Source organism: Heliangelus exortis, chromosome 11 (genome assembly GCF_036169615.1).
Source record: "Heliangelus exortis chromosome 11, bHelExo1.hap1, whole genome shotgun sequence".
NCBI classification, from domain to species: Eukaryota; Metazoa; Chordata; class Aves; order Apodiformes; family Trochilidae; genus Heliangelus; species Heliangelus exortis.
Window position 1 is genome coordinate 3157272 of NC_092432.1, and position 24968 is coordinate 3182239.

General features: G+C 43.3%; 1 protein-coding gene across 9 annotated transcripts in view; it reads right to left on the bottom strand.

Annotated features, from left to right (window-relative positions):
* The window catches only part of LRRK1 (leucine rich repeat kinase 1), an 80616-nt gene that overhangs the window by 35975 nt on the left and 19673 nt on the right, over nucleotides 1-24968 (bottom strand). For all 9 annotated transcript variants that reach the window (XR_011727920.1, XR_011727919.1, XR_011727916.1 and 6 more), the window contains exons 5-15: nucleotides 24392-24540; nucleotides 16057-16283; nucleotides 15321-15448; nucleotides 14892-15055; nucleotides 14093-14230; nucleotides 10238-10350; nucleotides 9033-9109; nucleotides 5629-5758; nucleotides 4980-5092; nucleotides 3901-4115; nucleotides 2003-2167 (exon numbers count right to left, since the gene is read on the bottom strand). Coding sequence is in view for 3 of the 9 variants with exons in the window: in XM_071754210.1 (XP_071610311.1) it covers nucleotides 2003-2167; nucleotides 3901-4115; nucleotides 4980-5092; nucleotides 5629-5758; nucleotides 9033-9109; nucleotides 10238-10350; nucleotides 14093-14230; nucleotides 14892-15055; nucleotides 15321-15448; nucleotides 16057-16283; nucleotides 24392-24540 (1619 nt within the window). In the remaining 6 variants the exon portion in view is untranslated. The remainder of the gene's footprint in view (nucleotides 1-2002; nucleotides 2168-3900; nucleotides 4116-4979; nucleotides 5093-5628; nucleotides 5759-9032; nucleotides 9110-10237; nucleotides 10351-14092; nucleotides 14231-14891; nucleotides 15056-15320; nucleotides 15449-16056; nucleotides 16284-24391; nucleotides 24541-24968) is intronic.

Sequence of the window (24968 nt, forward strand, 5' to 3'; positions counted from 1 at the left end):
AAATTCAGTAAGGACATGTAAACAGTATAGTATTTTAGAGGGGGTAATCATATTAACTTAAAAAAGGGATATATTTATAAATAGAGGCAACCTGTCATGGCAGATTGACAAGGAAACAAGTGCTGAGTTATTACAGAAGTTCTCCTGCACAATATGGCTTAATCATCTGCTGCCACTGCAGAGCAGGAAACTCAGTTTGAGTTTATTACATCAGGGCTTAACATTAAAGGAGTTGCCATGTGGTATTAAGTTGATACAGCTCAGCTAAATGATGGGAACTATGTCCACCCAGACAAAGAAGTTAAGCTTAACCTGTAGCTACAAGATCCAACTTGGATATCCTGAATAAGGCCAGTTACTCTCCAGAAAAGACACCCAGGGAAGTTACATGAACTTTTTCACTAGAGGTATATGGAGGGGTGAGATAAACTGCTAGAAATGTCTGAATCTACTTAATCCTGAATCAGTGCAAAGGAATGGATTAAATGATCCTGTGGTTTCTTCCAGCCTTTCCATGAGTCTCTCACAGGACTGCCACATATCCTGATTTTTCAGGGAACACACTGCCAAATACAGTGGGTTTGCACAGATTTAAGCAGAGATCAGTTGAAACAAATGCTTTTGACCACAGAAAAAAATCCAGATGCAGAAATCTATGCTCGTTTGCAGTCAATCAATTTTTCTCTTGCAATGCTCCCTAAAAATCTCAAACCTGAACGACACCAGACTTGACCTCTGAGCAGACACAGGAGTGCTGGCTCTACCAAGTCAGACCAAAGGGCCCACTTGGCCCAATATTCTGCTTGGAAGCTAACAAAGTGTCTATGCACAGGGTCAGCATACAGAGGCTTTTTCCTGGTGTGTTCTCCCAGTGTCCAGCAGCCTGCAGCTCACCAGCATCCCGAGAGAGATGAGACTCTGAATAAACAGAGCTTGGATTTTTCTTCCACCATTCTGCTTTTCAACTTCTGACACCCAAAGCAGATTGCAGTTCCAATAAATTCCACAGGTTAGCTGTCTGTTATCTTTAGGGTATTTCCTATTGTTTGTTTCAAAGCCACCATCCCATTATTTCTTTTGATTTCTCCTAATTCTTCTATTGTTAAAGATCATGAACAAAGTCTCCCTTGTGGTTTTCTCCTTACCCCTGGGAAGACTACATCCAGCCCTCCTCAGTTGCCTCCTTCCCAGGCTGAAAAGGCATAACCTATTTAATTGCTGTGCTCTCAGAAACTTTTCCACACTTCTAACCATCATGTTAATTTTTCTCTGTATCTTCTCTGATGCTACTATGTGCTTGGTGGGGTGTATTCAGGGCACAAGCACATCACACATTTTTGAAATATCATAATTATGCTTTTGGCTCTGTTACCTAGTTTGGGGTTTTGATTGCTGCTGATCATTAAGCTAATATTTTTTTAATGTCAAGATGCTCCTTTTTTGAGGGGCATTAGCTTAGAGCCCATTTTTGTGTATGTAGCAATGCTAAGACAGATAGCAAATAATAAACATTTACCAAAAATTACGAATGTGGTATAAAAATCAGTCAACACCAATGAATCCACTGCAGCAATTGAGAGCTGTCAGGGAAATACTTTCCAGCTCATCTGAATCTAAAGTGTTAAAAATATAACCTCAAGACTAATACGTGTCTAAGCCACACAAGAAAGAAAATGCTTCCAAACCCCCTTGGAGCACAGTGTGGTCAAACACTAATTCCAAAATAAGTACGTTTAGCCTGACTTAGCAAGGGTTTATAAATCAGCTTTTGTTTCATTCTCTGAAGTGTGTGAGGGAGAACAAAGCAAATGATAAATTTAAACCATTAAATATAGTGATACGCCTACAGGGTAGGGGAAAATTCATCCCCAAAAGCTATGCAAAACTCATAGCTTGTGGAGTTTTTAAAAGCAGACCAAAAAGAATCCACGATATCACATCTCTGTGCGCTGAGCTCCCACTTGATAAACAGACACCCCAGAGTCCACCAGTGGCTTCTTACCTCGATGTTCAGCAACCAGAACTGTAAGTTTGCCACAGCTTCTTCCCCCAGTGCCAAGTTCCATACCACGATGTACAATGCTTTGTCTGTGAAGAAACACTGATTGACTGTAGACATGCTCGCTGGGCCTCCGATATCCCAGACGTTGAACTCCACTGAATCAACCTACTTAGACAAAGAGAAGTGTTCAAATCAAACGTTGCAGTAAATCACAGGGAGATAATAGCTGAAGTATAAACCTACGCCTGCATAATGTATGACACAAGAAGGGTTTCAATGTCCTAATTGTGCCTCCAGGAAAGAAAAATCAACAAGCAATTGTTAAGCGTGGCTACCACTTCCCCACAGGAAATCAAGACTAATTGCTTGCTGCTAAAACGATAGAGGTGCCCTTGATGCTGGTAAATCTCCAGTTAATGCTGTGGATTCTCCAGGACAAACAAGGGTCTCATTCTGAGCCCTGCATTTCACTGCATCTTGAATAGAAACTGTTTCATCCTTGTCTGTGCCACGCTCGGTTGAAGGATGGTGGAAGCGACTTCTCTGCCACTGCACCAGGGAACAGGAAACCCCCTGCTGAAATCACTTCCACTGAGCTCAGCCCTGGCTGAGCCAAGCAGAATATAGATGCTCAGGAGATGGGAAGCTTCTCAAGCCTTTCATAAACACCTCCTGCACGCTGCCCAGAGGCTTCATGGAACACCAAGTGGGCTCTGTTTGCTGGTCCAGTTCCAAGCACTGACTGATCCCACATGACAAGTTACCCCGTGAGACATCAGCAAGGACCTAAGTGTCTCAGGAGGGCTCTGATCACCTAGCACAGTCCCAGTTAAAAGTCAGAAACAGCTGGAAGGACTTCCATATTGTTTAAATCAAATCCTAGCTAGCATCAGCACTGCTTTGTTGATCCAAGACTTTCAGCTGTGGGTGCTTTTGCAGAGAGACAGAACCCCAGAGGTGGGGACAAAAGCTCTCTCAGCATCTTGATCCAACCCTAGGTCTCTGGTGCTGCCTTGGTTTTTATTTTAGTCCATTGCTCTTCCACACAAAATGCACAAATCCCTTCTCCCCCCAAAGTCTTCTCTTTAAAGAGAGTCAGGCTGTGCTTGCTCTGTTTCTTTCTGTCTCTGGCCTGGCACTCTTCACTGCAGAACTGCTGAACTCAGCAAGCTTCTCCAGCCCCCTTCCAACACAGTCTGGTGGTCATGGCTCTCACCCAGGAAGGGCAAGTCATGCATTTGCACACCCTCAGCTCTGACAAGACCTCAGGACCAATTCTGCATGCCCTGATTGCTGTGTAACTATGCAGGCAGTGGACAGGGCTACCTACAAGTCTCTCAAATGCTTGAATGGATTTGATGCTGTTCAAAAGGGTTTGACAGAGTGTGGATTGACATGCTCCCTGAATTTGGGTGTTTAAGGTATGCCTTAGACATGCCTGGATCATACCAGAGGTCAGGCACCCTACCTGCCACCCATCTCCATCACCTACAACAATCCTGATATCAAAGGAGTCCAGCTTTAGTTACTGATGTCCCATATTCTGGCCTCAGATGAAAGGAGAATCTGCTTTAGAGAAGCTGATTTAAAACATTCTTTTCAGAATCAGTGTTCAAAAACCACATGAGCTGGGAGAGCCAGAATTTAGGCAATCTACACATGGTTCTCTCTCTTTAGGATACGAAGCTGAGTGCTCAGGAAAGCAGAACTGTCCTCTAGTACCAACTGGAGATGAAAGAGTGGGAACGTGACAGATCTAAAGACACATCACTTGTGAGGTCTGGCTCACAGGTCATGGAAACTGCTCTTTATAAACGGGCAGACAATTTCAACTCAAAAAAGGACACTGCAGGGCTCAAACCTCCCACCAGGCCTAAAGTTCTTCCGTCGTTTTTCACCTTTGCCTTGTGTCCCACGGGCTTGGGGAGCTCCCATTTTGTTGTACGTATGGTGGCATCACTGTGCATCATCTGGGGGGCTTTTCCTGTCTGCAGGATCTCAATCAGTGTGGACTTTCCCTGCCGTGGAGGACCGACGACGATCATCTTCATCAGCTTACACTTCTCTGCCTTACGTAGCTGAGCCCGTAAATATGCCAGCACAGTTTTAGGGCCTGCAGGGAGGGAGGTGAAGAGGCTTTATCTGTGGTTAGGAGTTACAAACGTGCACACCTACAGCAGGGCTGCACAAAACTGACTCACAGACACGTCAGCTGAGTGAATATTTTCCCCGCAGTTTCGCCGCGGGCTGAGATCGACCAGGAGAATAAACAAAGAAACCTCTGGTGGACAAACCTGAGACAGAGACCCCAGAAAAAGGTCACTGCTCTGAGGCTCTACAATGGAGCACTGTGAGAAGAAACAAATGCTGTGGGCTCGTATGCTTCAGAAGCTCAAAGGAAACATAAAATACTAATTTAGTATTGGAAAATACTCAGTTTTTCCCTTCTACTTTTATGTTTCCAGTTAAAATTAGATTTAGACTTCAACAGAAGGAGAAGGAATAATTCCTAATAACTCTGTTCCCACAGGATTTTCTTATTAAATGCACAAAAAAGAAGACAGTATTGCAATTGATCCAAAAACCTAGCAGCTTACAATAAAGTCACTCCAATGTGACTGTGACTGCTGATCCTAAACACTTCAGTCATTCGAAAAACTGTTTCAATACCCCAAAATATACACATTTAGGAAGCAAGCTGTGGAATTTATCCAGCAGGCATACTGCACATGAAATATCAGATTTGTAAGTCATCATTTTAGCACGTGATCAACTTGAAATGGATGGTACAGCCAGAGCTCAGCACACATTATCAAATTTGCAAAGATGCTTAGGAGGTTTTTCCCTGTGTGAGTCCAGCTAGGAGGAACAAGGGCTTGGGAGCACGCTGCCCGTTCCTGTTCAGGACCATTAAAAGGAAGTGATTTTCATTAGACATGCAGTCAATTTAATAAAGAACACATATGATCAGCCTTACCCTCTTTTCTGATCTCTGCAGGAACATTACTGATATTTAGTTCCTCAATATCCAGCTGCCAGAGATTAGCCAGCTGTCCAAGTTCTGGAGGAAGCTCTCGGATACCAGGGTTACTGTAGAAAAACAAATAAATCTACCAACAACCAGGCTTTGTGTGTAAGTAGCTGCTCTCACAGACTCTCAGATTACACTATTCTCTCCTTGCAGAAATCTTCCATTAACATTTTAATAAGACTACTCAGCACTTTAATAGTAATTTCCATCCTAAAAGTGATGTATAACCTCAATTTATCCTCTGAGGCAGGCAAGTGTAATAATCTTTACTGGATAGTCGAGGAAATAAAGGCAAAAATGATGAGTTATTGACTCTAACACTATAGAACTAGCAGCAAAAAAAGCCAAAAAAGAACTACAGGCACATTAGATTCCCAGGCCTGTGCTCAAAGCATTAGATCATCTTCCCTGTTTCAACAAGCCAGCCTCCTCCTTATCTAAAGCAAATGATGGGCACAGTTCTAACAAGGGGCTGAGTATTTCCAGCTTTTTGACTTCAAAAGCACTGGACATCTGGGGTGGGGCTCCAGAGGAGACTGGTCACTAAAACAACATGGAAATAACACTGCATGGCTTTTCCAGACTGTGGACTTACTTTCCTAAATAAAGTTCTGTTAAACCTTTCAGAAGGCAAACGGACTGAGGGACAGAGTCCAGCTGATTGTCATTCAGATAAAGGACTTCCAGAGAATCACTCAGAAATGCTGGAAACTCCAAAAAAGGACCTGGAACAAGAGAGGAAACAAATGGCACCTTTTAAACATAACAGGAACCAAGGCTCTGAACCAAGAACCTTCACCTTAATTTTGTAGGCAGGACATGAGGTCATGTTCCTTGGCAGGAACCACCATGAAGGAAGAGTGGAAAAGCAAATGGCCCTTCATGGAGATCAAACATCAATGGTCCCACCTCCATTTTTAAAAATCAAGATGATGTTTGTGTTTGAAGGAGACCAATCTCCAAGACTTCTGGGGTGCTGAGTGAGGAAGATGAGTACACATCAGAGGACAAGTGGCATTGTATTTCTTGCTGTTGAATAGCTGGTAACACCTTGTGAACTGCCCAGCAGCTGGCAGTGAAAGGGCACACCAAGGGCATAAGTGGTTCTGAATATGTTGTTTTGCCACGTTGGTTGAGAAAAGCCAGAGGTTGATCAGAATTCATGCTCAGGCCTCCAAGATGCATCCTGGAGCATTTTACATTGGCTCAAAGTCAATAACAACAGAGAAAAGAAGCCCAACTGTAGCTGACAGACTGCTAACCTCTAACCTCTGCTGGCATTTGCCCTTCTGCTCTGTTTTAGGCTGCAAGGTCTCAAGGTACCTCAGACCTCCAACACATCTGAGCAACAACAAGGGTGTTTTGGGAGCAACCCGAGCAGTAATAGCAAGAACTGCATGGCTGAATTGCTGCTGCTGGAGAGGTTTAAACAAAGAGAAATTCAGCTGGTTCCAAAGTGCATCATTACAAATTACTCCTGGGATAGCAGCATGAAAAGCTGCTGTGAATTGTGCTGCTGTCTTAAGAGTGTCACATATATCTATCAAGAAGCACCCTGAAGTCAAGGGAAACCAGGGCACACAGGGACAAACAGATTCTGAGTCTCTGACTAGGAAAACACAAGCAGCACCCAGCACCATCTGCTGCCTCCACCACAGTTGGGTAAAAGCAGCTCCCTGCAGTGGGAAACATCCTTCCTAAAGGACAGGACAGTTGCACTTCCACCCAGATCATCTTCCCTTATGGAGAACTGTATCTAGACTGTGCTGAAAAATCTTAAAAAAAAAAAGAAAATGGAAGAGGTTCTTCCAAGAGAAAACTCCCCAGTGCTAATATGAACAGCATTTCAAGCCTGAGCTATGATCAAGGAGCAAGAGTCCCACTGTCTGCAGGGATGTTTTATATACGTGACAGGACTGCCTGGTGTGGGCAGGGTGTCACAGTCTGCCTTTCAGTTTTCAGTATAAAATCATCTCTGGGATTATTTTAGGAGAACAGCAGGTTTATTCATGGATCCAATTAACTTCCTTTCTGGCTCATCGCTGGACTTAAACTTTTCATTGTTCCTCCTCAGTACTCACCTAGGCAGAGACAGATTTAGTCTCTCTTGGACACGTAGGAGCAAACACCTAAAACAGTAGCAATACTCTCAATTCACCAAAGAGTCCCAGGCAGAAAGGAGTGTACTATATTGGAAGCAAGCTCGAGGTGTTTATGAATTGTAATTATTTATTCATGAGTTATTTATGATTTCTCTGGCTTGCGCTCAAATTTTCTTTTAAAGAACTGTAGAAAAATTAAAACAAATCCCATCTTGGAAATATATTTTTGGATGAGTAAATGCCACCAATGCCACATGCGTGTGCAAGAAGTTATTCTGAGATTTAATCCCATAGAGTGAACATCCATAAATTATTCCCTTTAAATAATCTAGACCTGAGTAAATAGCTTTGTTGGTAAAATCACATTAAAACCTGCCCCCCACCTTGCTAGGAGACTTCTGTGAGCAGCTGATGTACTCCATCTTCTCTTGATGTTCTTTAAATTCTTGGCCACATGCTCTAGTCTCACCAAGCCATACTTGGCAGGGGAACAGAGAGAAAAAGATGAGCTGGCTTTGCTCTGTCTCTGTGGCTATTCAACCATGGCATCAGCCAGGTGGGCTACTCTGTGCCCTCCTGAAATTTGAGGCAGCCTCAGGCAGCTCAAAGCTGCACCAGGGTATTATGTGCCAAGGCTTTCCAAAGGGTCCCAAATGGTTCCAAAGGGTCCCCCCTCCCCTCCTGTACTCAGAGGGGTTATGCTGGGTTCACAGCACATAGAGATATCCGTGAGGACAGCAATTCCTTTTTGTTGCTGGTTTTAGCTGCCTTTGCCCTCTTCCTCCTCCCCATTGGGAAATGATCCTGAAGCACTTTGCAGAGAATCTCTGAGGATAGGTCAGACTCTGCAAGATTCAGACTCTTTTTCTGATTCTGCTGAATTTCACCAATCTCACAGCATTTCTATTTCCATTTCCTACTTGCAAAAACAACACAGACCAATCCTTTCTCCCACCTCAGGGTACAGATCCAGGACTTGCTGCACAGCAGCCTCTACTTCCACAGACAGAAAAAAAAAGGTAGGATTAGCCTCGCCTGGAGGTCCAGGTAGAGCTTTTGCCTCCTAGATGAGCAGACGGAGGTTAAGACCTCCAGTCCTAAGGTCTACCTACAACTGTTCTTGATGCATTTACCAATTTTTACCTCTTCAAGTTGACCCGAGATCATGCACAATTTTCAGGGGAACTGAGGGGAAGCAATTGCTGCAGAAGGGACTCTCCCTCCCAGGAGCAGCTGAGGGCTGCTGAGATGTGCGTCACGGAGACGCCAGCTCTATTCCACTCGGTGATTTGCAAAGAATGCTTTACAGCAAGCCATTCTTCAGGCAGATGAGAATGAGGACTGCTCTCCAAGTGCTTTAAAATAAAGCAAACCAACAAGAAGAAATGCAGATGAATTCCCCCAGAGAGCAGGAAGCAGTGGAAATATCTTCAGATATTCCTTTGTTCTCTCAGGGGGTTTCACGTGCACTAATCCAGAACATCGCTTCTGCTCTGCCCCAAACTGGGGGTGACAAGCAAAGAGAGAGGGGGAAACATGCAGTTTACACCAGAAACAATGCTGTGACTGATATGAATAATTATGGATAGATTTCTCTTCAAATTACTGGTGTAGTGCTCTGGCTAAAAATAACCTTCATGTAAAGAGTAAAATGTCAGTGAAAGAAACAGGCTTCACTCATGCTTCATCTTTCTGTATTCATGGTACCAACCAGCTGCATGATTTCTTTAGAAAGATTTCATCTAAACATATTTCCTCTTAATTTGAATGCTGTTGCACTTAAAACTGCAGATGAATTTACATTGATTTTCCTCCAGAGATTCCTGCTGCTCCACAGCTCCCCTGGCAATCATTCTTAGCACTTCCTTTCCCTCATTTGCATCGCCGTGTTCCTTACCTGCCTCTGGGCCAGAGCGCACCCTGTTCTTTGTGGTGAAGAAGGGAATCCTCTTTGTTTTAAACCCCTCGTCACTCCTGTGGGCAAAACAAAAGGGTGACACCCGGGGAAAAGAGGTTGGAAGGGGCAGTGGAGAAGTGGGCTGGAGCTGCATGCCCAGGACACTGCAGGCAGTGCAGAGCACGGCCCCGCTCAAGGCCGTGGGGTTGACAGCACAGCTCTTAGGGTTTCCCATCTGCTTCTGAGAGATGGGGTTGAAACTTGCTGTGACACCACAGGGCTAGGATCCACCAATACTTGTCCAGGCCCAGTGGTTTTCTTCTGGTAAATCAGCAGAGCTCTGCAAGGCAGTGGTTTTGGCTTGCAGGGTGAGAGCTCTTGACCCGCGGCTTTATGGGTGTCAAGGTTAAGTAGGCTGTCAAACAGCAACCTGAACAACATTCCTGAGAAGCACTGGAGAACCAACCTGCTGCCATTCCCTGCTCTCACCAGAGAGTCTCTGACAAGGTGACCCAACAACAGGAATCTGGAAATGCACTGAGACATTCAAAAAACAGTAATTTGGCTTTTGCAAATGACCCAGGAGCTCATAAAAGCTCCAGAAGATTTGCTGGACAGGCACCCAAAAGAGAAGATACAAGGATGACACAGTTCCATGTAGGAACCTTCAACTCCTTGTGTTAAACACCCCTGTTGTAATTTCTAAATAGAAAAACAACACTCTTTTATTGGGTGACTTTATTATCATCAGTCTTCTCTGTAAACTTGCAGCTGGTTAAACTCCCAGATAAAACCCAAAGATTTTTCATTTTTTTCCAAAACAAAACCCCCATGGTATCTACAATCTGCAGTCCAGCCAGATGGTTTATGGTTAAGATATGCTCCACACAAGACAGTATTTGTAGTGATGAACCACACACAGGGTTAAAGAAATTTCTACATGCTCTGAAATTAAACTGCCATTATCAGGAATCTCTCCACTTAATAAATGATATAGTGTGCTGAACGCCCAAAGAATCAGTAAAGGATAATTCATCACTGTCACAGACACACAATATACTTAGAGACATGGTATGTGGACATCAATGCCTTCTGTGCAGGTAATTAATTCACTACTGACACTCTTTGTATTACACGAGGGATTGGGTTTGCTATTATTTCTGCAGCTTTTGTTTTCTCAGACAAAATTTGAAAGAAACACTTACTTCCCAAGTTGGTTTTTTGAAAGATCCAGTGATTTAAGTTGTTTGCAATTCCACTTATCTTGTGAAGGCAGTGCAACTAACTGATTTCCCAGAAGCTTCAGGGACACCAAAGCCTAAAAGAGGAATAGCCTGAAGTTAGCAGAGTCCCTCAAACACACAGAAAGATGTTTTTTAGCAGGGCTGTTAAATTACAGGAACATGAAGAAAGTACATCTTATTCATCAGAACACCCTGTCCCTGCTGCCTAGCATGCAAACATTTCCTTCTTGTCTCCAGCAAGTATATTTTCTGCACGGAGCTACACCACTATTAGTTCTGGGAGATTATTAGTCTACTTGCTGACAGATGCAATTGGAAACAACCCATAGAAGAGGGCACTTTACTTTTAGTGTGGAAACCTTTCCAAGTGGAAAAGAACAGTATGATTTACCCACACAGTATGCCACGTATGGATGAGAAGTCTTCTGTATGTGTGCAAGCTTGTGTCAGAGTGGGTTTACACCTGTAGTGCTTGCATGGAATTAATCTGTAAAATGGGAACTACCTGACACAAGAAAACTTTTTATTTGCTTTGTTCTTGTATTTCTATAAAAATGGATTTATATTAACTTTTTGAGATTTGTACAAGTTATTTATCTACCTTTTTTTTCTCTCTCCCACCAGAGACAAATTTTAAAAGCAAGAACTGAAGCTGCTTACCACCAGAGTTAGCACCATACAGACAGGACTCACCCGCAAATACCATCAGTAAGGTTAAACACAACCTCTCCTTTAAATTTAAATATAAGAGAGAAATGCCATTCCCCTTCAGATTTTTAAAGTTTATGCTTCTCTATCTGTCCTTAAAATTGCTGCTGAGGCTCAAACAATCATTTTCATTTGGTTGAAAACCCAACTTTTTCCTCTGAAAAAAAATTTCTACGTAAAGTTTCCAACCAGGTTTATCCTGCAAGCCCACCCCTCCCATGAAAATTGAGATAAGCAGAATGTCAGCTGAAACATCTTGTGCCACAAGTACAGTAGTATTAATGAATTATACCCCATGGAAATCATGTTTTACCAGCAGAGACTTCATCTTCAAGTGTGTTAAACGTTTTATGCACTCCACATAATATAAAAGGTTTATTCCCCTTTTCATCAAGCAGAATTAACAGTGTCTCATGAAGCCAGCCTGTTGGCTTTCCTCCCTGTTTTCTCAGATTGGAAAAATATGAGGTATCCATGTGACATAAGGGATGGACAACAGGCAGGGGTGGAAGACCAGTTACCATGCAAAATGCTCCCTCTAGTGACACGAGAGGGACAGCACTGAGCCTTGCTGGGACTTGGGGAAGGTCAAAATATTAAAAAAAACATACATAAAATATAAAACTGCAGAGTGTAACCACTAGAGGAAAGGGATGGAAACCCGTGCAAGCTATAAAACCCTCCCTGCCACTCGTGTCTCCACAGCCAATGCTTTTCCCATGATTACTCCTCTGCTGGCTTGAACCTGAGGTTGGAAGGAAGAACCAATCCTCCCTTGGCGCCTGGTGTCGAGCTCTCTCCAAGTACCAGCATGGGGCTTGCTCAGTGACAATGCTTCAAACTTCTCCCCCAAAATATCCCTGAGCAGGGGATGGGAGGAAAAGGAGGCCACACGTTCCAGAATTAGCACAAACTTTGTTCTGTGTGGTCGAGCTGGGGTGCTTCGTTGTCAGTCAACTGTGTCCATGCTACATGTCCCCCACAAAGGCTGACAAAGGCCACACTCCAGGAGAGCTCAGAGCCTGGTGACATCATATCCAATTCTCATGGACCTGCTCCATAGGGGGAAAATTAGTGACTTTCAACTGGCTGTGGTTCTTCATGATTTCAGTTCTGGAGATCACCAGTCCTCAGTTTGCAATTGCCTCTTCTTTTTCATCTCGAAATTCTCCATTTTTTGCTGCTTCTCAGGAAGAGACTGGGTGCCTCAAGAAGTGAGGCAATGGCAGCAGCAGCCAAATTCCTTCAAACCTACTGCCACAGCATGCAAGAGGGGCTCTGGTGTGTTAGGTTATACCAAAGGGAAGGAAGTGCAGCATCCAGATTAGGCTTGGTCAGCTCATGATGTGGAAAAGCTGACCAGTCTTACCTGAATACTTCTGCCCACAGAAGGTCAAGTTGCTTCAAGAGAAGCAAACTAGCCTAGAGAACTAAGGTAAGGCTTGGGTCATGTATGGTTGGTTCCTTTAGAAGGCAAGAGACAGGAAAGCTGAGAAGGCCTCTGCTTCTCTTAATACCACAGTTCTAGCAGAACCATCACACCAGTGACTGTGAGCTACAGCCAGTCCTGAGACCCCTCCACAGACCAAGCAAAGGCCAGTGATGAACTGCACGTCCCACCAGTCTGGCTCAGAGAAATGTTTTCAAGTCACAGGCCTCCTCTGCTTTCAGCTTTTCCCAAGAAGAACTCACTGCTGTTCCTACACATTACTGCCCATTTTTCTCCCTTCCCACATCTGCTTATTCACCAACACCAACTCTGCAACCAAGGATTAGCTCAAACCAGTGCTGATCTAGGCATGGGCTTTCTCCTTCTACTTTCCTATCACACTGTAGCCACTCCTGGGGAAATGAAAATATCTCCTATTTATTTTTCTTTTATGAAATTTGGCACTACTTAAGGCAGTGAAAGCTCGACAACTTTGAAGAGAGAACATCAGCAGAGACTGCATCGAGGTCTTCTCTGGTGCCTGGTGCCTTCACATCCCTTTGCAGCTTCTAAGCTGCAGCACCGAAAGAAACGTGCCCTTGAAGCACCATCTAGTGTTTAATATCTGTCATTGTAGCTCCTACTCACTAGGCTTATTTTTAATGAACAAAACAAAACAGAAAAAAAAGTTTGGGAGACAACAGTCCATAGGATTAATCTTATTTCATGAGAAACGCCAATTGGAAACAAATGGTTCCCAGAAACCCAAATTTTCAGAGATCATTAAAAACAACTGAGGGAGCAAACAACACTAAGCACTCTTCTCCCAGGCTGGAGCAAGAGGCACTTTTGCAGAAGACTCCTGAGGTCCAAATTGGACATAGATATGAAGCAGCAGTTCAGCACCCTTCCCACAGAGGCCAGTGATAAAAATCATGCAAATTCTGCCCAACGGTTTCCCTCTGTTTCCGTGACTCTGAGTTTCACAATCTGAAAGGGCAGCTTGAAGGAAACCCCCAAGTTCTGCTTGGTTTCATGACAAAACCATGTGAAGCCACAAATTCTGAAGAATTTTGAAGTAAAACTGTGGATCTCTGCTGTCTGATGGCACAAATCATTTCATCTGCACAAGTTTGTATGTTAGAGAGATACCAGCTGGCTCTGTTTAGGGTGTGCTGTTTTCAGCACAGAAAGACTAATCCTTAATTACCTTAATCCCTAATCACCTGCTGTAGGTGACCCTGCTCTGACAAGGGGGGTTGGAGTAGATGATCTTTCAAGGTCCCTTAAACCCCTAACTTACTGTGATTTCACAACACTGGTGTGCCAGATTAAGAAAAAACACAACTGTTTGTGAGCACCCTTGAGAACATTTCAATGGTTGGAACTTGCAGCTACAATGCAGTTGCTGTCTTCTGAAGTGCTTTCCTAAATCCTGAAACAGACTTCCAAGGAGTTTTTAAAAAGACTTGTGTCTAAAGCTAGATGCTGTATCACTGGGTGAGTGTTCAAATGTGGACATTTTTGGGGCTGTGGGCTGCTCAGAGGCTCTGTGCAGCTGCTGTGCTCATCAACTCCAAACAGCAGGTAGGCTCCTACCTCCACAAGACAGCTATGACTTCAAACTCTGAGTGGGTATGAAGTGAAGTATCTGTGAAGCAAGAAGAAATTACACTCACTTCAAGCTGGAAGAGTCCTGGTGGAACTTCTCTAAGTGAGTTCTCAGAAAAATCCACTTCTCTGAGGTGATTTTTCCAGAAAACAGTCAATGCATCAGGCAAGAATTCCAGTGAGTTTCTAGATGCTTTACAGCATTTCTGGAAAACAAAAAACACCCACAGGGTAGTAATCATCTCTTTAAATAACAAGAGAGATCAGCTGCCACATGCTTAAGGCATTAATAAATTAATTCTAGGTGATCTCTCTAGATATTTTGATCTAGATAAACTATTGTGCAGGCAGGCACAAAGGATTTGTTGAGGAGATTCACTTGCTGAATTGACAGGCAGATTATTTGGTGGGCAAACTGTTTTATAAAATAGTTTGAAAATCATCCCCATTTGCTTTCCAACCATGACCAGACACTTGACCAAGGCAGACTGGTCTCCTATCCCTGTAATAATGAGGAATAAAGTTGCAGTGATGGGTGGGCATAGATTCAAAGTTAACTTTGAATGAGGGCTGTGATCTTTTAAATGATCCTAAGAATATTTCTGCTCATATAAACTATAGAGAAAGATGAATTCATCCACAGAAGGTATGCTTCTAGATGTTTTCCACCAACTCCATCATGGTAAGAACAGGGCATGAAGACTTGTTTTGAGACTCATAAACTGAATCAGGCAGGGGCACTGCTACAGAAACAGAACAGCCTTTGAGCCTAGGACATCTGACAGTTCTACAGAAATCACAGTACAGTTTTTGCATTGTTTCAACAGCTTTTTCAGCCTCTGATTCTGCCAGAGCAGTTCAACTTACCAAGGGGCAGGCCCAGGGATCTGGAAACACTTTCAGCTGATTTCTGGAAACATTCAGTATGCTTAAGGCCTTGAAGCAGTAAAGAAAAGTGGCTGGAAGTTCCACCAACCTGTTGTCAGAGACATCAAACTCCTGCAGCTTCCTTAAACCAATCCAATTAGTTGCTAGAAAACATGAAACATTGCAGAGCAGGTGTAAGCATGATTAACAGTCTGATCCAGCAAGATACTGCTTACTTGCTAGATAAGAGCCAAAGGATTTTGTGACAGTTAAAAAACAACCAGGCCCGTTCATGTGCTTTGGACAAAGGATCAAGAGATGTTAAGAACCCCTGGCTAATACAATTTTTAAGTCATTATTATAAAAGTTTGGGGTTCTGCCTTGCAAATCAGGCCTTGAAATGTAAGCATAACACTGGACTGTACATACTGTTTTCCTCATCAAATAACTTCTCCATATAGTTCTTGGATGCGATGAGTTTTTTAAGGTTTTTAAGATGTAGGAATCCAGAAGGGAGAGTAGAGAGCCTGTTGCTGGATACATCGACCTCAAGTAACCTGTGAGAAGGAAGATACTCAGTCAGGCATGAGTAAAATGCTGGCAAAGATGCCTGTAGCCATAGACATCTATTTTACCAGGACAGCTTTAGATGTAAATGCAAGCAGATGGAATGCACTCTCACAAGGCAAAACAAGAACAGCTGTTTAAAAACTGACCCTTCCAGGGAGCAGAGAGAAGTTTTCTGCACAGACAGAAGGTCAGATAATTATTACAAGCCAGCAAACATCAACCTGGGTTAGCTTAGAGTTTAGACTTGGAGGAGTGGGGGTCCCCAGAAGTGGTGAAAAGCAGAAGTAGGAATATAGTACAAGCCAGCAAACATCAACCTGGGTAACCTGGGTTAGCTTAGAGCTTAGACTTGGAGGAGTGGAGGTCCCCAGAAGTGGTGAAAAGCAGAAGTAGGAATAAAAGTCCCTACAACTGTCCTGACAACTAACTTGGGAGCACTGGGAGTGCAAAAGAGCAAATCTTAAGTTAGATCTTGCCACAGACAAAATACACCAAGAAGCCCCTGAACATGCTCTTCACTTACACAGCTCCACACAAGCACAACTGACTCATTTGCAGCTGTGGGTTGAGTTTGCTGCAGGCACCCAGCACACACCTTGTACATATGATCTCGTCAGATGACTGTACCCTGGGTAACTCTGTCAGTTGGTTGTCAGCCAGACTCAGCTTCCTGAGGTTTATCAGGCCCCATGGGATGACAGATGGAAGGGAGACCAGACAGTTGGCAGAGAGATCCAGCTCAGTTATCTGACAGGAGATATCAATCAGCCAGTCTAGATCCACCCAGGGCAGCTTGAGGTTTGACCAGTTCACACACAAAGCCTACAGATTTCAAAGAAAGAAGAACCAGGTTCAGTAAGATCCCAACTGCTCTTGGCCTGTGTTTCACTGCTGGGAATCTGGCAGACCTGAGCACAGACCATAAACATTTTGCTCCCTTTTCAGTCTGCTTCTAGGAATTAAACTGACTCAGAGATGAAATCATGCCTGGATATCAACAGTCTCCACCACAATCCTACTCCAAAGACCATGAGCAAACCTGGACTTTTTCACCATCCCATACACCAGCCCCAATGTGCCCCACAAAGGCTGAGCTGCCTTGCCTGAAGCCAGCACTTTCCTCTGAGAGCTGGACAGACCCTGAGGTTTTGTTCATCCAGCAACATGCTCTGAGAGTTTCCATGGGGCTGAGCTCTCTGCCCTGCAAGACACATCCAGCATGACATGGAGAGATCATGACCTGCTGGAGAGCAGTGTAGGTGAAAGAGGCCTGGGGGTCCTGGTAGAGAAGAAGATGACCATGAGCCAGCAATGTGCCCTTGTGGCCAAGAAGGCCAATGGCATCCTGGAGTGCATTAGAAAGGGTGTGGTTAGTAGGTCAAGAGAGGTTCTCCTCCCCCTCTATTCTGCATTGGTGAGGCCACACCTGGAGTATTGTGTCCAGTTCTGGGCCCCTCAGTTCAAGAAGGACAGGGAAGTGCTTGAAAGAGTCCAGCGCAGAGCTACTGAGATGATTAAGGGAGTGGAACTTCTCCCTTATGAGGAAAGGCTGAGGGAGCTGGGTCTCTTTAGTTTGGAGAAAAGGAGACTGAGGGGTGACCTCATCAATGTTTTCAAATATGTAAGGGGTGAGTGTCAGGGAGATGGAGTTAGGCTTTTCTCAGTGGTGACCAGTGATAGGACAAGGGGTAATGGGTGTAAATTGGAGCATAGGAGGTTCAAGTTGAATATCAGAAAAAATTTTTTTACTGTAAGGGTGACAGAGCCCTGGAACAGGCTGCCCAGGGGGGTTGTGGAGTCTCCTTCACTGGAGACATTCAAAACCCTCCTGGACACGTTCCTAGGGGATGTACTCTAGGGGGCCCTGCTCTGGCAGGGGGGGTTGGACTAGATGATCTTTCGAGGTCCCTTCCAACCTCTAGGATTCTATGATTCTATGGAAACCCAGCTTAAATCCAGACTCTGGAGCCTGAACCCCACTCTGTCTCGTGGACATTGACTGCTCAGATCTTCAAAGGACTCTGAAAACCAACAGAGGCCAGGCAGGTCCAGAGGAACTCCTGGAACACTTGTGGATCACTGCTGGCACATGTGTAGAGAGGACATAGAGAGACCTGCTGAGTGTCATGGTGAATTCTTAGGAGCAGACCTGTTGCTGGAACAATTCATATATGCCCAGGAACTGCTCTTCCATCTTAAATCTTCCACCAACAAGCAGCCAACCATTAGAGAAGTTTTAGGTTTTGCAAAGGAACATCTGGGAAAGGCAAGGCAAGGCAAACACCCTCATGAAAAGCTTTTCTAAACACTAGAAATTTGTTCACTAACATTCAGGAAGATATTTTAGTATCTGAGAGACATGACTTTGGCAGTTGCCTCCCCTCTAGATAACATTCTGCTGCTTTTGACAGCAAGATGAGGAAGTCATTTTATCTTCTTTTGGAAAAAACCCCAGAAACTGTTGTGAAAGGCATAACTGCTTCAGCTTAAACAGAAGAAAACATAAAGACAGAGTGGTCACCAAAGCATCGAAGTCCCAAGGCTTAACTTTCAAGCTCACTTCATTGCATTCCAGTGAAATCTATGTTCCAAAATACACATTTTAAAAATGTTACTCCCAAAACGTTTTCATAAGCTCAGTGTTTTTGACATAACTCTTCCCACAGACAGCCTCAGTGAAGTAGTTGCTGATTCTCCACCAGGAGGCAGCAAGGATCCAACTGCAAGTTTCATTTGCTTTCCATTTCACAGTATTTAGCACTTAAAACTTTTAACCTCAAATTAAAAGTTAAAAGGAATTTTGGCAAGGGAAAGGAACGAAAGGGAAACAAAGGTCTATCTCAAATGCTTACTTGAGACTCCAAGTCATGAAAATCACACAGTTCAAATGTCTAGGAGAATGGAATAAAGGGTGAGCACAAAGCATTGCACTTTTCAGAAATCAATAGTAGAATTATTTAGTGAAGATATAGTGCTTTTCAAATGGTCACTACTGAGGCCTCAGGACAGCCCTGAAAATATGAATGAAAATATTATGCCTGTTGTACCACTGGAGAAACCAAGGCAGAGAGCACAAGCTGCTTGTCTAAAGCTACATCCACCATCAGGCCACATGGGAGCTGTAGAAAACACAGCAAGTCAACAGCAGCAAGAAATAAAATTAAGCAGAGTATTCACTGCAAAATACACAGTACAGAAAGAGAGCTACACTGCAAAGCTTCCCCACTGGCACCAAACATATTGTGCTTTACTCCAAGATTTTCCAAGTCTGTGTATTTCACAGACTGCCACTTATAAACTCGTGTTAAATTCTGCATGGAGTTAGTAATTTTCTCTTCACCTCTGAGAGACCAAACCTGACCCTGTTTACATCACATAAATCAGCTGTGATTTATGGTAATAGATTATAAACACCCAGGTCAGATTCTCTTTTCCATCCCTAGCTACCCCCCACTTCAGGAGAGATGTAGGGATGTGGCACTGCTGCTAAGGGACAGGAAGATCTCAGCATGAGGAAACCTCACTGAGAAAGAGAAAATTTTTGCTGAGGCACTTGACTTGTTTTCCCTGGTTCCTTGAATTGCCCCAGGAGCTCATAAGAGGAGGCAGATCCATAAATCCAGATAATGCAGGAGACCAGCTCTACACTACACACAAAATCCTCTGGTAGTATTGTTGTCTGCCTGGAAGTTTACACACACATTCAGGGCATTACCCTATCTTGCAATATTACTACTTTTTATTTCAGATAGAGAATTTTCAGCTGCTTTAGCTTCCAGCTGAGGTCACCAAAAACAGATTTACAATGGAAAAAGAGGGAGGAATGCATGGCTGGGGAGAGGAGAAGGGCAGCATCACTGTAGCTCCATCCTAAACCAGCTAAAGTTGTCCCTGATAGAAACAGAGCTTAATCAGCAAGTAAATTCTCTTACTGATGTCATTTATACCATATTGAGGTTTATAGTGATGTCAACAAAAGCCTTTTTATGCTGGGACAATTAAACCTACACCATGACTTTTGCTTATACAGTAAAAACCCAGCACCCTCCTACCTAACAGTGCTGGATAAAGTGACTTAAAGTCACGTAGCAAAAAAAAAAAAAAAAAAAACCACCCTTGGAAAAAGTCTGATTCCCAGCTACATGGAGATTTTAAAAACAGGAATGGCCTTCTTAGGCTAGAAGAGAAAGGTGTAACAAAGCTCCAGCTACTGAAAGTCTGCCTAGGATCTGTGAGAAACGTTTTAACAGGGAATTGGCCATTTTAACAACTAACCTTGGCTGGCAATCCAGACTCTGCCCTGATCTATTCTTTCCAGGAATGTCAATTTTTTTTTGTTTTTTTTTTTTTTCAAAAGCGACGCTGAGACTGAGCCAAAACGGGGGTGGAGGGGGTAAATGAAGAGGGGAAAATCCAAGTTTACAGGCAGCAGTTCCAGACAACATGTCTATGGTCTAAATATTAATTGCTGGTAAGGAAGGGGCTTCCCACTTACCCATATTGCTGTCAGGACATGGGGTGTGGGGATACTAACACAGCACTGAGGGTTACAGAAAGATGGATTTGTCTCAGGCTGCCTGCAGGAACCACCAATTATCTCCTGTGACCATCAGAAAAACCTTGCTCAGGGGGAGACTAAACCTCAAAAATGAAGCCATGGAGATCAGCCATGCCCTTTCCTCTGCTTCCCTTTGCTGTTTTGGGTTTTTTTTTGGTTTTATTTAAATTTTAGCATCAGATCTACAGTGGGATGCTCTGTAGCATTTTTCCTAAGCATCCATAACCAGGGTATTGAACTCCAAGAACTACTCACATATTTTACATAACCAAACAGAAGGAAGAGAATTAAGATTTCCAGCCAAAAATCTGGGCAAATATTCCATGCAGAGGGCTATCCAAAAGTCCTTCAGTTATGCAGAGGATGCATATAACCATACAGGGCTTTGAAAATCTGGCAGTGATGGGAAGGGAGGGCTGGAGAGCTGATTAGCTCATTTGGTTTCCTCCTCACAGAAGAAAGCAGGCTCTTGTGACTTAAAATCCTGAATTCAGGCTCCAGAGCCTGAGATTTTTTTTACATCAGTCACTGGTCCAGGCTACCTATTTGCTAGCCCATGCAATGGAACAGCAACACCTCTTCAAGCAGTGGAGCCAGGAGTAAAATACACTAGAGACTCCAACTCCCTTTATGCTCATCTTAAAATGTGTCCAACAAAGCTGCAATGAAAAAATAATCAGAGAAGAACTGATGGGGCTTATAGCCTCCTTCAGTTCCTGCTCTTTCAAAATGAAGCTCTTTATAGCACAAAAAAGTACTTGTCCTTGAGTACACCAATCAATGCAGTAACAATCAGACCTCCAGTCTGCTTTCAGAGGGTGCAAGCAGAACCATGAGTCTCTGCTGCTTCTCATTTCAGACTGATACTCATCTCTATTTTGCATTTAGATTGCTGTGTCTCATTTACCATCAAAAATGCAAAGCCAAGGCCTCAGGGTATTTAATGTGATAGAAAGATACCTGCAGAATTCAGAAAGTGACTTCAAAAACCACAGAGAAGATTGTGAAATCCAAAACCTGCTAGGAAAGCTGCAGGGTAGATGTCCTCATCTCCTAGGCAGCTTTTTGAATCTCAGCAGTAAATGCCTTGCATCCTCTGCTCCTCTCCATCCAGAGCCAAGGGCTGACAGTGTTTCTTCCACCTGAGTACTGCAAACTGGAGGATCATCAGTCAGAAGACTTAGGGACAGTGAATCAAAAATCACTTTGGTGCTACCAACCTGATATCAGTGGAGTTATCTTAGGGATTTATTTGGCTCAGCACTCTGTGGTGAAAACGTAATTAAGTGAAAGAAAGCCTGAGAGCAATGCCACGAAGAGAGGGGATTTCCTCCCCAGCTCATACTTAATCACCTCTGCTATCTTCCCAGAAAAGCTCATTTCTGCCAAGTCAGAGGTTGTGATGCTGAACTCACAGGGCCAGGGATCAGTTTGCTCCCTCTCTGAGCTGGGGAGCTCTGTGCTTAAGTGAGAGAGGGAAGGGACAGTGTTCAGAGGTTGTCAGCTCCAGGGCATGGCCTGACTCTGGGTGGCTTATTGCTCTTCTGAAGGGTGAGGGAAATATCTGCAGAATCCTCTCTCCTGCCAGAGAAAGAATTCCTCAATATAACTCCTGAAAAATGAATGGAAATCTCCTGCAGCGATGTCAGGGGATGTACAGAGGAAGGCAAGAGGCTGGAAATGGTGCAGAAACAAGAGACCCCACTGCTCCTGGGCAAAATGATGAGCTACAAATAAAATAAAAATAATATTTATTTAGATCTGAGACTTTTTGGTAAGGTGATTTTAAAAGGCTGTAATGCACTTCTGCTAAATGACATGACTTGTCCCAAGAGGATCTCCCTCTTGCCAGAGACAGGATATTCTGAGGACAGTGATCTAATTCCTCTGTCAAAAAAAAGCTGCTGTGAATCTTGTGTGGAACTGCTGCAGATTTCTTTAATGATGGTGATGTGAGAAGAACACACACATACATTCCTATCTTCATGTATGAAATTATTGCCAACTACTTCCCAGAGAAAAGCAGCAGTTTAAGCTCTAGTTTAGACTGCAATTGAAAAAAATTGTAATATTTCAGACTGCACACACTGGAAAATGACATGTAGCTCCATACTGATTACACCTATTGAAGCCTGGAATCTGTGCCCAGCCACTTGACTGCAGGGGCTGTTGACTATTTTCTACCTGTTCCTGTAAAAATGGAGCACTTTCTCTCTTCAGCAAGGCAAGTGGTTTGCTGTGGGCATAAATTTATGCCAGAAAAAAAAAACCAAAAAGGAGAAACAGCTATCAGAAAAATGAGATGTAACTCTTATTGTCTCAGAAAGGGCAGCATGGAAGGTGTGGCAGCTAAACCACATTTTGTGCATAGCTGGTAGCATTCACCAACTGGAGGTCAACTGTGTAGTGTTCTCACTTAAAGAGAGAGCAGATGGGAAAAACCCTTCTGAATTTCTGGGCTCATCCTGAAATGATGAGTGCTTGATCTGCCCTGTCCAAGCAGAGAGACTTTTGGACATCCAGCTGGCTGCTCTACACATCACAGTCTCTGCACAATCCTTTTTTGCTTCCTCCCAGTGCAAAATGCATCCCAGGACTTACACAAGAAGACTTAGATTTGTGAACCTGAAGAGGTTGTGTATGCAGAGAGAGAGAGAATGTGTATGCAGAAAGCACTGAGGCAGCTTCTTTGCAGCTGCTGTGAAGTCACCTTTGAAAAAATTATCAGGGTGTGTGACTGTCACTTCCCAGAGACCTGAGCTCTGCAGACAAACTGGGACAAACCTTCCTTATTTTGGCTCTGTCTGCCAAAATCAATTCAAAGAGAAAGCATTGAATAAGCAAGTATATTAAAAATAAACAGCTACTAGAAGAATCAAGGTCAAGTTTCTGGGTCTGGGTTTCTTAGTTTTGTTTCTGGTTGCAGTTTGTTTGTTTGTTTTTGGTTTTTCTTTAAACCAGGCCCTTCTGGCAATTAGGTGATGTTTTAATGCTGCTCTCTTCTTCACCCAGGGTGTGACAAGAGCAAAGCTGAGTCATTTTTTCAGCAGCTAAGTTAAATACTGCCAGCAAGTTCACATGGAAAACAGACCTATTCCCTGTGATTCAGATGCTTATTTCAAGTTTATTCAAGTTGAATTATCCAGTTTTTTTGCATTTTTTTTTCTTCTAGAAAGCATGTAGTTTTACCAGCTCTAGCCCAGAAACACCTAGGATATAGCTTATTCTGTTTACCTGTCCACAAATCTAAGAATCCCACAGAGAGGGTTCTAAATCATAAATCAAGCTCCCATATGGAGACTTCAAACCCTACAATTCAGTGTCATTGGGAATCCCATGGGACAGGGTTTTGGCAGGAAAACAAAGACTGGAGAAGTTGGTAACCCCATGAAAAACCTCTCTGCTTATTTTTACCTAACACCAAAGCAGAATCAACACCCTGTGCTGTTTCTAGCTGAGCAAACCAACACTCAGCTGGCAAAGGGATTCACACAAACAGAGCCCTTCAGGATTTTTTTCAGTATTTTTTCAGGATCCTTTTCAGGATTTTTTCAGGCTTTTTTTTCAGGATCTTTTTCAGGATTTTTTCCTTCAGGATTTTTCCCCACCCAATTTTTATGACCTGATGAAAACTGTGACTGCTGAAAGCTCAGGGCTCTGCTGCTCATATTCAGCATGGGTTAATTTACACATTGAGGGGGAAAACCAAAAATTTATTGATGATGAAACTGCTGGATAACAGTAGAAGTAATATGAAATTTATACATCCCAATAAAGCAGTAGCAGTGTGTGCTGTGAGACTTTTAAATATTTTCTGAATAAAGGAGACTTGGATACCAGAGACACAGAGAATGAAGAATACAGCCCAGTTATCCAAAGATATGTGATAACCATGAAATGTAATAATACCCTGCATGAAAACAAAACCAAACCTCACCTTTAGAACTCAAAGCAGCAGCAGCATGGATGAAGCCTTCCAACAGCTCTGAGATGTGGGGAGTTTAAATCTCCCCATTTTACAGTGGAAGAAATTGAGATGCAAATGAATGACCAAAATTGCCAAAAGGCTGCCAGTGGCTAAGTAATAAACAGAGGTCTTGGCAACCTAAAAAGTCTCTGATTGCTTTTTGTTGGCCTCTGTGTCCCATCACAAACCATTCTGTGGGAGAAAAGCAGCTCAGCTACCATGATCTGATCACACAGCAGTGACATTAAAGCCACATTCACAGCCTGTTTTCTAAATGGGTACCAAACCACAAAGCTCTTAGCTGAGAAGAATCACCAGCTAATCAGTTTGTAAAGGCAAATATCAATTATTAACATGATGCTCCTTTAAAGGAACTTTTCTTCAGGCAGATAAATGGCTACTTACTGTTTTTGCTGGAGCACTACCTGGCAGTGGGCTTGTCTCAATGAAATACTTCCTCAGAAGGTGTTTGCTGGCTTCAGGACTGTCCATCAGGATGTAGGAACAAAAGAAAGCTCCATTTCGTAATAAAAACACAGCTACATCTTCATTCCCTGGAGAGAAAAGACAGATTATCTCTTCTCTTCTTCTCATGCAACTGCACTGACAAGGAGCTGAACAGAAATCCTGGGAAATAACCACTTCTGAGCAAAAAAAGAGAACTCAACTGTTTAGAGGCTTTTTCCTCCAGTGATAGGACTTAGTTTGGTCAAACTGAGACAGCAAAGACACTGTGCAAAAGCACTGGCCCAAGCTTTCTTTTTTCTCCTTTTTTTTTCCACTTGTCTTACTAAACTATGCACACAGCTGTGCTTTGATGTGTAAATTATTCAGCCTACATCAGGCCTGTGTGCCAGAGTGCCCATAACAATAGTGCTTTTTACTTGCCAAGTTTCTGCTTTTGAAGGGTCTTTCCTCCAGGACTTTAGGAGGAAGGTTCAGCCTCTCACTATTCACAGTAATCAAACAGAAGAAGGCCCTG